Raw genomic sequence first — 16,219 nt, forward strand, 5'->3', positions numbered from 1 at the left:
AGTGATGAACCAAAATGAATTATAACTCAACTCTGCAGTTCTTCTCAGCTTTACAGGGTGTTCAAGTGTCCTTTAGCTAATTATTTCTGCTTTCTAGCCTGCAACTTTTGATGCACTCTCCCTGCTCTCAACATTGTTGTTTCTGGCCAGATCTAAACCCAGACTGCATGACTCGGAGCCAAGTATGTTATGTAAAAGTTAATGTTTACTCGTGGTCACATACAGACTTGCATTAAAAGCAGGCGGGCAGATCAAACCCAAAGTCCAAGGGTCAGGCAGGGAAATAGCCTGTGGCCTATATACTTCAGGGCCTGATGGAGTGTCTGGATCAGAAATGAGAGGAGAGTATAATATGGCAGGGAAAAGCAGAGTAAAGAAGCTGCTCTGTAGTGTACTGGTACTACAGCAGATAATTGTGTATTGCTTGCCAATTGTCCACAGTATAAAAAGGCTGTGGCTGTGGTAAATATAGTCTTTTTAATATCCTGTGAGCTCTGTGCAGGCTTATCACTTTCACCAAAATTACTGATGCTTGGTAGATGGATACTAAGTCAGGATGCCTTTAGTGGCTTCTGCGTGGTTTTAAGCATGCTGCAGAGCCCTACTGTCCTCCATAGAGCACAAACCATGCAAGATCGTAATGTTTCCAGTCAGTATGCCTTTAGTGGCTTCAATTCACACATCTCAATGCCGTCCTGTCAATAAAGCCATAAAGGCCAAAAAACAAACAAACAAAAAAAACGTGCAGAATAAGTGGATCAGGGTGAATTTCCATTATCAGGATAATTGTGAGCCGGGATAATCGTCTATATCTTCAAATGAGTGACTTAAAAAGACCAATCCAGTATTGATTTCCTGTTTTCTTTTCAATTGCCACAAGAGGAACCTCTATCTTTCAGTTATTCCAAAATCCAGAGTCTGTCACCATAGAGACTAGGCTAGCCCATTGTATCCCCCACAAAAAAGTTAAGTTGGGTGCGTGAAATTATGAAATCCAAACTACAGAACAACAGGAAGATGAGGTGCCCATTTCCTGGAGGAAGATGTCTGCCCACAAACCAACAGTTTCAATTGTCCACTCCAGCTCTGTTTGCTGAAAGATTTATTTCTTTTTCAGAAAAAAGATAAAAATATTTGAAAGATAATCAGATATCGTGAATCACAATTATTTTGGCCACGATAATCATGACATAAAATTTTCATATTGTCCCATCCCATGGCACGTCTGTCATTCACAGGAACTATTATCAAAAATAAACATTATTGATTTACTGTCAATGAATATCACCCAATGTATCATATCTAAGCACATCATGTATAGGCCAAAAGTAGTAGTTACGAGTTACGACAGGGGTGGGGTTACACGTAGAGGTGACCTTACTCGTACAAAGGTAACAACCTACCAGTCACTCTAGGGCTTACTTAACAACACAGTATATCTTGACAAGGCTTGATGGCTAGTATAAGTGTGGTGGTGATTTGAAAATTATTAAGTTAACAAAAGAGATTAACATTGAGTTGTGGTGGCTGCTGCTTGTTTTTTTCTACACAGCCTCCATATCTGCCGCCTAGATTTAGGTCACGTGAATTCAATGAGCTGATAAGACGTCCCAGCCTGTCACTGTTTGCCAAACTGGTATACTGCTGTGACATATAAACCCAAAGTCCAGCATCTCTTCTTTTCCCCACCAGTCCTGAAGCTGCGCTCCTCTCCTAACTCCTCTGTCGCTTTGTTGTTCTCAACTTTGCAGCAGAAATGGCCACAGCTGGGAAGGTAAGTACATTGTATCATTCAACATGTGGACACTTGTTTATGTGAATGTATTTATGCACACACTACTCACTACACAATGATGAAACAAAGCATTAAAGAAATTGAACAGTATGCCATTAGTACTTTCAATACATGAGTATTGAATACATGAGTATTGAAAGTGCTTCTTTATTGGGTGCAGTTCAAATTTGTGTATGTAAGGCTGATTCAGTAGGTGAAGCATGAATGGGTGTGAGGTGGATTCCTGATAACACTGTACATACAATTGTGTAATGTCTTCCTGTGCAGTATCGAACTGTGTATCAGGTTACAGATATGTAATGTATGTAACGGCTATAGTATTCTGGGAGCTTGACCTTAAGATATCCTCTCTCTCTATCTCTATAAGTGTCTCTTTACCCTCTGCTCCAGTAAGATATCTCAGGTCCTGCCTTAACTTGGCGCACAATTTAAAACTATCCATTTCCTTTGGTACTGTTGCTCTATTTTGGAAACCCTTCCTAGTATGGTTCAAGGAACCTTAAAAAGAAGGAGGGGTCATTACAACACCAAATCTTGCTTTGAGGCCAGACTGTGGTGACAGCTATATTGAAGTCTATGGAAATGCATGGAGAAACACAATAAAACCCAACAGGTTTTAGTGCGTTTCTCCATGCATCTCCTATAGACTCTAATACAACCTGCACCGCAGGTAATATTGAAGACCCCAAAGGTTCCTTGGTGTGGTTTAACAGCGGCAGTCCTCACAATTATTTGTCATTTGTGCTCATGCTGGGTAATTTCATGTGGTGTCGCTGCCCTATAGGTAATCAAGTGCAAAGCAGCAGTGGCGTGGGAGCCAAACAAGCCTTTGGTGATTGAGGAGATTGAGGTAGCCCCGCCTCAGATCAACGAGGTCCGCATCAAGGTGAGAGAAGTCCTGACATCCATGTCTGACATTAAAGGGGCACTATGTAGTTCTGGAAAAGAAATTTAAACTCAGAATTCTAATATTTACTATATTAATGAGGTAATAATACAAACTCCAGAAATTTTTCATTTTTCCATAAATTGATAAACAAGCTTCTTCTCAGAGGAAAATACGGCTCCCCATAACACTGTTTGAAGCTAGAATGGTGGCAGGGTCCACCAAATATAAACAACGTAAAACAATATGAAATTGAGTTGTCCTCTAAGGTAAGTTTGTTTATTTAGTCACAAAAACAAAGAGAATTTGTTTATTTAGTTTGTTCAGCCATAAAAAAAATCAGTCAATGAAAATCTTTCTCTTCTGATAAAAGTTTATTCACCAAAACTACATAGTGCACCTCTAACACTAAATGAAAGTGTCAATATACCATATTCACACGACAGCTATTTTCCTCTGACATCAGAATAATGGATAGTGAGTATCCTGAAGGACATCCGGCTGTATTTCAAGGTAAAACAACACATTACACTAAAGCTATATTTAGCTATCAAATATGTTATTTTACCTTGAAGCATGGCACAATGTCCCTCCAGATTTTCACGATTCATAACGTCAAAGGAAAAGGGCCGCCGTGTGAATATGGTCTATATAATGTGTTATGAGTACTGCTAAACCCACTGAAAGTGAAGACTCCTCATCATCTTCCCTGTATCATCTTTGCGTTTTCATGGTTTGTTACTCTCTTCGGTGCAGATTGTGGCGACTTCAGTGTGCCATACAGACCTGTACCACCTTTTGGAGAGTATGCATCCAGATGGCTTCCCAACAGTCCTAGGCCATGAGGCAGCTGGGATTGTAGAGAGTGTTGGACCCGGAGTCACTGAATATCAGCCAGGTCAGTTTCGAATGGTACTACATTATGCGTATTTGCTTTCTTTCTGTGAAGTGAGTTGAGGAGATCAATATGTTTTGAGGGTGTGTGTTGAGTATGGAGCAGAAATGTGTTTAGCTTAGTCCATGATAGACAGTGATAGACATATGGTTCATCCAATCACCTGCAAAGTATTTTTGAGTGTGGTTCCCTTTTCCATACTGTTTCTAGCAGTGGTTCTGTGTAACAAACCATCTGGCATGATAGATTGTTTGAAGTAGTTGAGTTTCAGCAGAGGGCGCTCAAGGTTCATTTGTAGCTTGATAGCGTATAGACCTATCACATAACTAAGCAAAAAATAAAAAATGGAGGTGCAAACTAGGAGCAAAGCCATGCTGAAATTACCAACAAGATAAGGCATATGAATTGCGCTCAAATGTATTCAAACTGATTGCATGTTCATTTTAATCGTTCAGACTTGACTTTTTGAAAAGGGACTGCACCACTGGCACCTCTAAAGCTGTATAAACTATAAACACTACGTTGTTATACACTGAGGCCTACTTTTGCCATTCAATGTTTTTTGCGCTATTATAAGTTGGCCCTAAAATGTATTTGACTGTCACATGGCAACATTGTCTTTGTCTTTCAGGAGACAAAGTTATCCCTCTGTTCATTGCCCAGTGTAGAGAATGTCGCTTCTGTAAAGACCAAAGGACCAACCAATGTGTGCAAGCATGGTGAGCTCAATAAGCATCATATAGACCTGCCATCCAGTGGCATACTTTCCTCAGTCCAATCATTTCACTTAGTATTCAGTACTCAAATTTTGTTTCAGGAGGGCCACTTATCGTCCCACTGTGATGGCACCACCAGAGACCAGGCTGACCTGTAAGGGCAAGACCCTGCTACAGTTTGTAGGGACCAGTACCTTCTCTGAGTATACTGTGGTTAACGTGATGGCTGTAGCTAAGATTGACCCCGCTGCCCCTCTGGACAAAGTCTGTCTAATTGGGTGTGGTGTCTGCACAGGATATGGAGCAGCAGTCAATACTGCCAAGGTGAATATGTTTGACTGTTGCAATTAGCTGAAATCTTTGTTGTGAGATTGAAACAATGAAATTAGGTATTTTGCTATACGTGCCTAGAAATTGCCCAGATTGGAATCTCTTGTTTTAGACTCAAAGCCTTTCTAGCGATTTTAACTGTTTGGAGCATTAAAAAGTTCAATCCTTACTTTAGGTGGAACCAGGCTCCACATGTGCTGTGTTTGGCCTGGGAGGTGTGGGTTTGGCTGCAATCATGGGCTGCAAAAATGCCAGAGCCAAGAGGATTATTGCTGTTGACATCAATCCGGACAAGTTTGAGAAGGCCAAAGTGTTTGGTGCAACCGACTTTGTGAACCCCAAGGATCATGATAAACCCATCAGTCAAGTGCTAGCTGAGATGACCAATGGAGGAGTGGACTTTTCCCTGGAATGCACTGGGAACGTGGAAGTCATGGTAGGGTGATTTCATTGAATCTGGTTCAAGAATATAATAGGGAGGTATCTAACTCTTGATACAATAACCTTTATTCTAATCAAAGTCAACTAAGTTAATTTGCTCTTTTTTCCAGCAATAGTCTTTAAAGGTGCAATATGTAAGAAAATTTGGTGGAAAAATTATCAACAGAAAGCGAAGTTAAAGTTTTAAGGGCATGGCATCGATGTATTATGTTGCAGAGATATCTAATGAAGTTAACATACTAACCAGCTAGCTCCATCTCATCCAGGTCCAAAGCTCCTGGGCTCGCGTGCTCTGAGCTCCCAATCTGTAACTGCACAGCTAACTGAGCTAACCACCTAACATTTACAGTTAAAGTTAGCAGGAGTTATTGGCTACTCTAGTGATATGCTGCCCCCTATTTGTTTTGAGTAAGAATCTCTCTCAAACTTAAAGTTACCTAGTCCACATTTCCTCAGCTAGTCAAGAGATTTAGACCTGCACCCATGTGGTTACAAACCCTCTGACTTTGTGCTGTTTCTCCATCTAGCGCAGTGCCTTGGAGTCTTGTATACCTGGTTGGGGTGTCAGCGTGGTTGTTGGCTGGACAGACCTGCACGACATTTCTACCCGACCGGGTCAGCTCATTGCTGGACGCACATGGACGGGCTCTGCGTTTGGAGGTGAGACAAATATGACTTTGACTAATGAATCTTTTGTTACTAAATGGCTGTGTGTTTTTGTTTGGTTATATTCACGCTAGTTGTATTCTGGATAAGACTCTAACCTCTTTTTTGTGATTCTATGTGTATTCTATGGCTTAGGCTTTAAGGGTAGAGATGCAGTGCCTGGGATGGTCAAAGCCTACCTGGACAAAAAGGTGATGCTGGATGAGTTCATCACTCACGAATTGACTTTGGAACAGGTCAATGATGCCATCGAAATGATGAAGACCGGCAAATGGTATGTTTACACTCCTGTAAATTCTCCACCATTCATTACTCAGTAACAACACAGATACATTAATAAGTGCAGGTCTGTTTACTTAAGTTATTTTTTTTCCACAGCATCCGGACAGTCCTGAATGTTTCTCCAGAATAAGACCACTGTGATGCTTTTGTTGACCCCAAAATAAATAATAGGTCTACCAAATAATGTGCAATATACATAACCTTGAACAATCAACACTGGACAGTGACTTATGTGTAACTTGTAATGTGAGAATAACATAGGCAAAAGCAAAACATATGGTGTAAACAGAAAATCTCTCTGGCTTCCTTGTTTGTGTTCTGCTCTTATTCTGTTGTATTTCATAGGCACAGCATTTACATGTCTAAAGCATTGTCTGTCATGCCTCTTAATGCTCCATCAAAAGGTGTTTAAACTCTCAGTCAAAGAGTTTTAGCTCAGATTTCCTCAAACCAGCTTAATTATATCAATGTTTGCTTAGCTTAGCAGACCGTATTGCAATTATTCTGTTTAACAGGCTCCAAGATCCATAGCAGTGCTTCTGCCTGTTTCTCATAGATTTTTTAACAAAGGATAGGATGTAGTTAAACAACAGGCACACCAAATACAATTATATGAAACTATATAACTAAATAATAACAGCTGATGTTGAAAATACAGTTCATGATTGCTTTCTGTTTCTGCAGAAAGTGCACCCAAGATGCAATTCTTTTTTTTCTTCTTTTTTTTTCATAATCTAGAGAATACAACAGCTGCATCCTTGTTTTGTTTGTTGTGTATAAAATGTACAAATGTGTGATTTAAAACTGCAATTGTTTCATAATATGGATCAATGTTGATTGTCTACATATAAATTGTGTGCCCTTATGAACAGAAGAATTTGCTTCCTTTGGATTTTCAAAATGTGAATGGCAATTAAATAAGTGACATTATCTTTTCTTGGATACTTTATATTTGATTGCTTTATGTTGATACCAGCAACTCTTCACATCCTTGGCAAGAATAAAGTTTCCTCTGATAAGGAGCTGGTCGGGAATCTTAGCCTCTTTAAACTGTCCTGGTGGGGAGAGCATACAGCATTTTGAAATTATTAGAATAGCTCATAATTACTACTCCACCAATTTTAAACAATAAAGTGTGTTTTAAGGTCTTGAGGATTACTACCGCAAATGTGAAAAAAGTATTATAAAGCCTTTTGTCACTCCACAAAATTGGATGTAATCTAATAAATTCCCTCATGTTGTATTGTGGGGAATGGAGGCGCCAGGTTTTGAAAAGCAGTCCACTGGTCTGGCATTGCATTCCTATGACAATGATGGATTCATTATGGACAGTTTAAAAATAATGAAAATTGATAAAGCAGAAACAGGTTTTGGAAAGGGAAGAATGCATGAAAAAGGACGATATCTCTGCCACCTACATTACCCACAATGCAATTTAGCCAGGTAATTGCAGCTTCCTCTGGAGTAACACAAGGCTTTATAATACTATGTTTTTCATATATGCTGTAGTACTCCCCAAGACCTGTAAACACATGTTAATGTGTTAAATTGGTGGAGTTATCTTTTTTTTTTTTTTTGTTTTTGTCTGTTTTTCATCTTTCTCAAAATGTATTGTATTCAGTTTTTGTTGAAAAAAAAAAAACAATAAAAAAAAAATCAAAGCAACCTAGGTAGTTCTCAGCTTTCATAGAAGGTAGCCGTGTAATTTTCTATAAATACCCCAAGTGATTATCCTAAATTTAAACTAGTTGAATCATAGATAAACAGGCACCTACAGTATATAACATTTTTACAGGGGGTAATAAAATAGAATTGAATGGAATAAAATGTTACTTCTGGAATAAATTAACTAAATTAATGTACGAAAAGTTATTGTATTTTTCCTTGAAACCTGTACTTAAAGGAATGTTATTGTCTGTTTTTCCTTTATGCTACTAACATATTGAAAGCGCTAACCGAAAAATCTAACTTAAGTTAAATTGAAATCGATATTGGGAAACAAACAAACTAATGAAAAATCCCAAACTATACCTATTCTGGTCCGTGTACGTTTCGTTAGTTTGATTTTTCCTTTAAACCGAACTGTCAGAAAACGAAAGTAAGCTGGTAATTTGGTTTTCCGTTTCAAACCAAAAACCAAAAAACCAAAATTCAGGCTGGTTTTTTGGTTTTTTGGTTTTTGGTTTTAAAACGAAAAAACGAGGAAACCAAAATCAAATTACGGTTAAATTTTGATGGTCTTTTCGTTTTTTGATCTTAAACAGCACATTAAGGCCGATGACAGACCAGAAGTGTCTGAACTTCAAAATAAAAGCCCAGTGAATTAAGTTTTAGCCGTAGACAGTAGATGAATGGCCTATAAAAAAAAATCTTCTTTGTAAATGTTGTGTTTTGAGCACATTAATACATATTCAAAGCTGTGTTTATTTTTTACACATTAGCGACAAGCTCATCGTTTAGTTCATCTTCTCCTCGCTGCGCTGGGTCTCTGTCTCCGCTGCGCACGCTGTAGCGCTTCGCTTCCATTCAGTCAGATCATTTTCACAGCGTGTTCTGCCGCCCGTCTCCGGTCCCAACCGGGCTCCGGACACGGAGCAGAGACTGTCCGACAGGCTGTCCCTCTTTGAAGCAGAGGATGAGGTCAGCTTCACTCCCGCTTCTGATCTTAAACAACACTGAACTTCAAAATAAAAGCCCAATGAATTGAATTATAGCCATAGACTGTGCTGACTCAATCCGACCCTGAGATCTCCAACCCCGGGCGTATTTGGCAGGTGGCAGCGACCCCTTTACGGTTCTTTTCTACTGTCCTGATCGTCCCAGCTACACCCAGGCGCAAGAGGGCAAGAGGACTTCTTGTCCCACCACTCTCAGGAGTTGTAGTGGTAACTGTTAAGTGTGGCCTAATTGGCAGCTTAGATGAGGGGATCACCTCCGCCGTGCGTAATAGTCGCGCGTAATGACAGCTCTTCGCCGGTTAAACACAATAAACTGCGCGACTTCTTGCATGTTTGTCTCATGACATGGTGGAACCTACACAGAGGTATACAGACAGGTGGATCAGGCGGCAAATTGATATGACAGCTGGTTCAGGACGTCTTCGTCCATTTATGGATAAATATGGAGTGGAAGTTGGTTCGTAGCTACATTAACTGAGTGTTAGCGTCACACAGCATTATTATATGCCGAAAACAGTGTAGGCTATTACTGGCTTTGTGTGTGCCTGACAGTCTTATCAATGAATCTACAGTTATCCCACTAGCCTATGTCCGCCCATTGCGAAACTCATTCCGTCGCCAGCAAGCATACAAATCATAATAGTATCATTGTTAAGATTATGTCAGTGACAGACTTCGTTCCAGTGTGATGTTTACAGGACATTGAGTGTAAATCCTCTCTCCACACTGGAGATCCAATCACAACCTTTATTTTCCCCTTTTAAAATCCATGTTCATTTACCAAAAAACACCAGCAGGTGTCGCACTGCGAGCGTACCCTCAAGGTCATCTCATCCGAAAAGTTTCATAATTTTTATCCATACTTTGTGCTAAACAGTTTAATTACTACACATGTGGAAGTCTGATTAAGTGTCATAATTCCTCTCTGTAAAAAAAAAAAAAAAAAAAAACCCACCTCACATCCATTGAGTCTTGAGTCTATAGGCAGCCAGCTCACCTGTGAGGCCTTTGCCTTGAGAACAAAGGAGCTGACTGGCCTCGTCCCCAATTGTTGTGCTGTGTATTTGATGTGACTTACCCATTTCTGTTCCACACACACTTAGTATATTTAATAGTTAAAGAAGATTATTGATGCTAATTTCTACCCTCTGTCATTACCCGCGACTATTACGCACAGCGGAGGTGATCCCCTCATCTAAGCTGCCAATTAGGCCACACTTAACAGTTACCACTACAACTCCTGAGAGTGGTGGGACAAGAAGTCCTCTTGCCCTCTTGCGCCTGGGTGTAGCTGGGACGATCAGGACAGTAGAAAAGAACAGTAAAGGGGCCGCTGCCACCTGCCAAATATGCCCGGGGTTGGAGATCTCAGGGTCGGATTGAGTCAGCACAGTCTATGGCTATAATTCAATTCATTGGGCTTTTATTTTGAAGTTCAGTGTTGTTTAAGATCAGAAGCGGGAGTGAAGCTGACCTCAGCCTCTGCTTCAAAGAGGGACAGCCTGTCGAACAGTCTCTGCTCCGTGTCCGGAGCCCGGTTGGGACCGGAGACGGGCGGCAGAACACGCTGTGAAAATGATCTGACTGAATGGAAGCGAAGCGCTACAGCGTGCGCAGCGGAGACAGAGGGTCCGTGTACGTTTCGTTAGTTTGATTTTTCCTTTAAACCGAACTGTCAGAAAACGAAAGTAAGCTGGTAATTTGGTTTTCCGTTTCAAACCAAAAACCAAAAAACCAAAATTCAGGCTGGTTTTTTCGTTTTTTGGTTTTTGGTTTTAAAACGAAAAAACGAGGAAACCAAAATCAAATTAGGTTAAATTTTGATTGTCTTTTCGTTTTTTGATCTTAAACAGCACATTAAGGCCGATGACTGACCGGAAGTGTCTGAACTTCAAAATAAAAGCCCAGTGAATTAAGTTTTAGCCGTAGACAGTAGATGAATGGCCTATACAAAAATTCTTCTTTGTAAATGTTGTGTTTTGAGCACATTAATACATATTCAAAGCTGTGTTTATTTTTACACATTAGCGACAAGCTCATCGTTTAGTTCATCTTCTCCTCGCTGCGCTGGGTCTCTGTCTCCGCTGCGCACGCTGTAGCGCTTCGCTTCCATTCAGTCAGATCATTTTCACAGCGTGTTCTGCCGCCCGTCTCCGGTCCCAACCGGGCTCCGGACACGGAGCAGAGACTGTCCGACAGGCTGTCCCTCTTTGAAGCAGAGGATGAGGTCAGCTTCACTCCCGCTTCTGATCTTGAACAACACTGAACTTCAAAATAAAAGCCCAATGAATTGAATTATAGCCATAGACTGTGCTGACTCAATCCGACCCTGAGATCTCCAACCCCGGGCGTATTTGGCAGGTGGCAGCGACCCCTTTACGGTTCTTTTCTACTGTCCTGATCGTCCCAGCTACACCCAGGCGCAAGAGGGCAAGAGGACTTCTTGTCCCACCAGGAGTTGTAGTGGTAACTGTTAAGTGTGGCCTAATTGGCAGCTTAGATGAGGGGATCACCTCCGCCGTGCGTAATAGTTGCGCGTAATGACAGAGGGTAGAAATTAGCATCAATAATCTTCTTTAATTATTAAATATACTAAGTGTGTGTGGAACAGAAATGGGTAAGTCACATCAAATACACAGCACAACAATTGGGGATGAGGCCAGCCAGCTCCTTTGTTCTCAGGGCAAAGGCCTCACAGGTGAGCTGGCTGCCTATAGACTCCAGACTCAATGGATGTGAGGTGGAGGGAGGTGGGTTTGCGCCTGGGTGTAGCTGGGACGATCAGGACAGTAGAAAAGAACCGTAAAGGGGCCGCTGCCACCTGCCAAATACGCCCGGGGTTGGAGATCTCAGGGTCGGATTGAGTCAGCACAGTCTATGGCTATAATTCAATTCATTGGGCTTTTATTTTGAAGTTCAGTGTTGTTTAAGATCAGAAGCGGGAGTGAAGCTGACCTCATCTTCTGCTTCAAAGAGGGACAGCCTGTCGGACAGTCTCTGCTCCGTGTCCGGAGCCCGGTTGGGACCGGAGACGGGCGGCAGAACACGCTGTGAAAATGATCTGACTGAATGGAAGCGAAGCGCTACAGCGTGCGCAGCGGAGACAGAGACCCAGCGCAGCGAGGAGAAGATGAACTAAACGATGAGCTTGTCGCTAATGTGTAAAAATAAACACAGCTTTGAATATGTATTAATGTGCTCAAAACACAACATTTACAAAGAAGATTTTTTTTTATAGGCCATTCATCTACTGTCTACGGCTAAAACTTAATTCACTGGGCTTTTATTTTGAAGTCCAGACACTTCCGGTCTGTCATCGGCCTTAATGTGCTGTTTAAGAGATTAAAAGATTAAAAACGAAAAGACAATCAAAATTTAACCGTAATTTGATTTTGGTTTCCTCGTTTTTTCGTTTTAAAACCAAAAACCAAAAAACGAAAAACCAAATTACCAGCTTACTTTCGTTTTCTGACAGTTCGGTTTAAAGGAAAAATCAAACTAACGAAACGTACACGGACCCGGTCCTAAGGTCCTAACTCCTTTCATAAAGCTGTTAAATGAAGGCAAACCCATACATTTTTATTTAATAGAAACAAACTGCATAAATGTTATATACCTTAGGTCTTCTACAATTTATTCTCCGTTTATTATTTCTCTCTTTATTTCCATATCTTCACCTCTGTTCAAAGATAGGAGGGGGGAAATGAGCTTTGTAGTGTAAGTCTAAAGTGTTTGGATAAGGGCTACCGCCCTCACAGGCTAGGCCCCTTTGTGATTGGTCTAAACCACGATAAGCATTCTGCACTCTTACCTAACCCTGAGTGTGAGCGTCCGCTTGTGAAACAACATGGCAACCACAGGGAGGGTAAGCACACTGACTTCCTACTCTCATGCATTTACACCAGGATAATGAACTTCTGCAAATGTTTGCTTGTTTCCTTTGCTCGGTCCAGATTTTATGCAGTAGAGGGAACATTTACAGTACAACAGGAAGGATATGTGTTTCTTCCAAGGATCTTAAGTATTTGCCTAAGTGCTTGTTGAGTCTTTCTATTGTTGAAACAAGTCTGCACAAATGGGAAAAAAGGGTCAAAGTTGTCTTGAAGACACATTTTGCAGGTTTGTTATGTTCAGCCTGTCAAGAAACAAATGATGTTGAACTTACTCTGATCTTGTTTACAGTAAAAGATGTTATCATGAGAGATGCCAGGCCAGCTTAAGCTGTTCTTGAATGCTGTGTTGTAGGTCATCTTGTGCAAAGCTGCAGTAGCATGGGAGGCTGGGAAACCTCTTGTGATGGAGGAGGTGGAGGTGGCACCTCCTAAAGCTGGGGAAGTTCGCCTCAAGGTAAATTAATCAGGGCTGATGTGTTTCCTGTTTCCCGTCATATTTTCTTAAGATTTGTGTAATCATATAATAGCTAAACTAATGAGGCTTCTTCAGTTCTAACTAACTGGAGGGGAGTTGTAGGCTTTTAAACACTGTGTGGGAGTGTTTTTATTGTATGTACAGTCCAACACTGGTGTACTTTACACCTTTAGTTATTCCTGGTTATATGTTGTGAAAGAAGAGTTTGCTGTTTTTGTGACTGCATTCCTAATTTACCTTTAGCACGACAGCTCTGTTATGTTAATGAAATGTTTATAACCTCTACTTAAAGAAAATCTCACAACTCAGTAATAAAGTAGAGGATTTAAATAATTACTCATATGAACTGATTGATTAGTAGTAGCAGTTTTAAATGGATTGAGCATTGGATCAGATCACAGTCCTTTATTTCAGATTGTGGCCACTGGGATCTGCCACACTGACTCCTACACACTAAGTGGCTCCGACCCTGAGGGAGTTTTCCCTGTAGTGCTGGGCCACGAGGGAGCCGGCACTGTGGAGAGCGTGGGAGAGGGAGTCACCAAGTTTCAACCAGGTTCTCCCTTTTTTTCTCGCCTTCTCTGAGCAGACAGGATTGCTGCATGTAATGTAAACATAACAGACATGTTCAAGAATAACGTGATGTGTGTGTTTTAGGGGACACGGTCATACCCTTGTATGTCCCACAGTGTGGCGAGTGCAAGTTCTGCAAGAATCCCAAAACCAACTTGTGTCAAAAGATCAGGTACATGTCCTGTGTTTAAAGGTGTAATGCGTAATATAAGGCCAGAAATGTTATTTAAAACATTCAAAAAATTTGTATTAACAGAATGTGAAGAAATAATAATAATAACAACTGCAGTTTTCACGTTATGTCAGATGTGTCTGTTTTGTCTTGCAGAGATATCTACTGAATTTAGCATGCTATCCGACTAGCCTCGGCCAATGCCATCCCATAACTCCATTTGTACCACGAGAGGTGATAGTCCAATATCCCAGTAGTTTCAGCTTGACGATGTATGCCACAGTTTACGAGCTCTCTTAGCTTTTAGTTGAATAAATAAACAAAAGATACTCACAACATGTTGAGAAAGGAAATACTTGCTAATCTTCTCGTCCCTGAAGTCCTGGTTGAAGTCGTGGAAAATCACCTCTGCACAGTATTCTTTGTCATCAAACTGACATCTGTCTGTCTCCAAGGCTATGTTCAGTCCCAATCCCGGTTCTGTTGTCCATTGCATAATCACCAACAGTCTACACTGCACCAAGCTAGCAAACTAATAGGGTCCCTAGCTGCGTGGTTAACTGAGCTAACTAGCAAATGGGAGCCAGCTACGGCCATAAATAGCTACAGCAAAGAGTATCCTGAGCAGCCGTTAGTGATTACTCTGGAGATATGCTGCCCCCAGTTGTTTGAGGGGGCAAATCTTCACTCATGCACCTTCAAAGCACTTTGAACAGTACAGATTAGCTTCTCACATAATTCTCGCCTGTTGTGTCTCGTTCTTTAGGCTCACTCAGGGCAAAGGCTTGATGCCAGATGGGACATCCCGTTTCTCCTGCAAAGGCAAGAGCCTCTTCCACTTCATGGGCTGTAGCACATTCTCTGAGTACACCGTGGTGGCTGAGATCTCCCTGGCCAAGGTGGACCAAAAGGCCCCTCTAGACAAGGTGTGCCTGCTGGGCTGTGGCATTACCACTGGTTATGGTGCAGCTATAAACACTGCCAAGGTAAGTGAATTTGAATATAGATAATCCCCATTTATTGCAAAATGCTGCTTCTTATGTAGCATTATGTTGTATTCCATTCCATTCAACATTATTCTTCTTTTTCCCTTCTCTATACCCTAACATTAATCTCTGCAGAATTGTGCTGACCTGTACTTACCTCTCCCTCACTCTGCAGGTGGAGGCCCTCTCAACCTGTGCAGTGTTTGGCCTGGGAGCACTGGGCCTTGCAGCAATCATGGGCTGTAAAGCAGCGGGGGCAGCCAGAATTATTGGAATTGACCTCAACCCTGACAAGTTTAAAACCGCTCGAGAGTTCGGTGCCACAGACGTGGTGAACCCAAAGGACCACAGCAAGCCGATCCAAGAGGTCCTGGTAGAGATGACAGATGGAGGTGTGGACTACTCCTTTGAATGTGTGGGCAATGTGGCAATTATGGTGAGTGGGGGAGTAATAAATGTATATTACTGATCAGCTCCCATACTAAGTATTTCCTCTGTGCATGCTGAATAACCAGATAAATCATGATTGTCCTTCATGGTTTACTGATACAATTAAATGTTTCTATGAAATTTCAAGTAATTTGACTTTAGTGTTTTTACCATTATTTTATTCTTGCCAGCCATAGACAGTCATACTTTCATCCCAGCCCACCACTAACAATCCTGGTATTTATCAGGCCTTAAAAACTGAATACATTCATGATAAACAAAGTTAAGCAATATTAAAAAAAAAACATTAGGATGAGTTGGTTGTAGTGATCAGTTGCTGTTTGTATCAGGCAGATGTGATACTATCCTGATATTGTCTCTTGGTGGCAGAGGGCAGCGTTAGAGGCCTGCCATAAAGGCTGGGGCACCAGCGTCATCATCGGGGTTGCAGCAGCCGGACAAGAGATCACCACCCGGCCATTCCAGCTGGTGACTGGACGCACCTGGAAAGGCACTGCTTTTGGAGGTAACAAGCTAGTTTGTAAGCTATATATATATACATACAACTAACATGTACTATACATGTGTGTGTGAGAGTGTGTGTCTGGAAGAACAAAAGCAAAATGGTGGCTAGGGTTCAAAGTGACAAATGAAAACAAAGAAAGACTACAAACAAAATGGCTGATCAGAGGGGAGTACAAGATGGCCGATGAGGGTTGGACTCAGGTCCAAGATGGTGGATCACCACTTTTCTTTGATAGGGGAGAAACTTTGAAGAAAAGGTGCTGGTGGTTCCTTGGCTGGTGAGCCAAGAAGGAGAAGGTTGTAATCCCAATGTTGAACAGTGCTGTTCTTGCTGTGCAAGGCCTGATGAAAGAAGGTGGATGGAGGAAGCTGGTCGCTCCTTTCCTTTGCAGGGATAGCAGCTCGGTGCTAACTTGTTTTGTGTTCCTCGGATTGTGGATTTAGCTGGAAAGCTTTGCGTCGCAGCTGCTGCTAACA

The 16,219-nt window shown here is 41.5% G+C and overlaps 1 protein-coding gene across 1 annotated transcript in view; it reads left to right on the top strand.

Annotated features, from left to right (window-relative positions):
• Positions 1–1,693: 1,693 nt before the first annotated feature.
• LOC311273558 (alcohol dehydrogenase 1-like) overlaps positions 1,694–16,219 on the top strand; it is a 15,820-nt gene continuing 1,294 nt past the window's right edge. Inside the window, exons 1-15 of the mRNA XM_084380662.1 lie at positions 1,694–1,774; positions 2,580–2,681; positions 3,438–3,579; positions 4,208–4,295; positions 4,394–4,616; positions 4,798–5,058; positions 5,591–5,723; positions 5,865–6,003; positions 6,108–6,129; positions 12,935–13,036; positions 13,472–13,613; positions 13,715–13,802; positions 14,569–14,788; positions 14,964–15,224; positions 15,608–15,743. Coding sequence (XP_084236788.1) covers positions 1,757–1,774; positions 2,580–2,681; positions 3,438–3,579; positions 4,208–4,295; positions 4,394–4,616; positions 4,798–5,058; positions 5,591–5,723; positions 5,865–6,003; positions 6,108–6,129; positions 12,935–13,036; positions 13,472–13,613; positions 13,715–13,802; positions 14,569–14,788; positions 14,964–15,224; positions 15,608–15,743 — 2,077 coding nt within the window. The 5' untranslated portion in view covers positions 1,694–1,756. The remainder of the gene's footprint in view (positions 1,775–2,579; positions 2,682–3,437; positions 3,580–4,207; positions 4,296–4,393; positions 4,617–4,797; positions 5,059–5,590; positions 5,724–5,864; positions 6,004–6,107; positions 6,130–12,934; positions 13,037–13,471; positions 13,614–13,714; positions 13,803–14,568; positions 14,789–14,963; positions 15,225–15,607; positions 15,744–16,219) is intronic.

This window comes from Pagrus pagrus, assembly GCF_965226575.1.
Source record: "Pagrus pagrus genome assembly, chromosome: 18".
Classification (NCBI taxonomy): Eukaryota; Metazoa; Chordata; class Actinopteri; order Spariformes; family Sparidae; genus Pagrus; species Pagrus pagrus.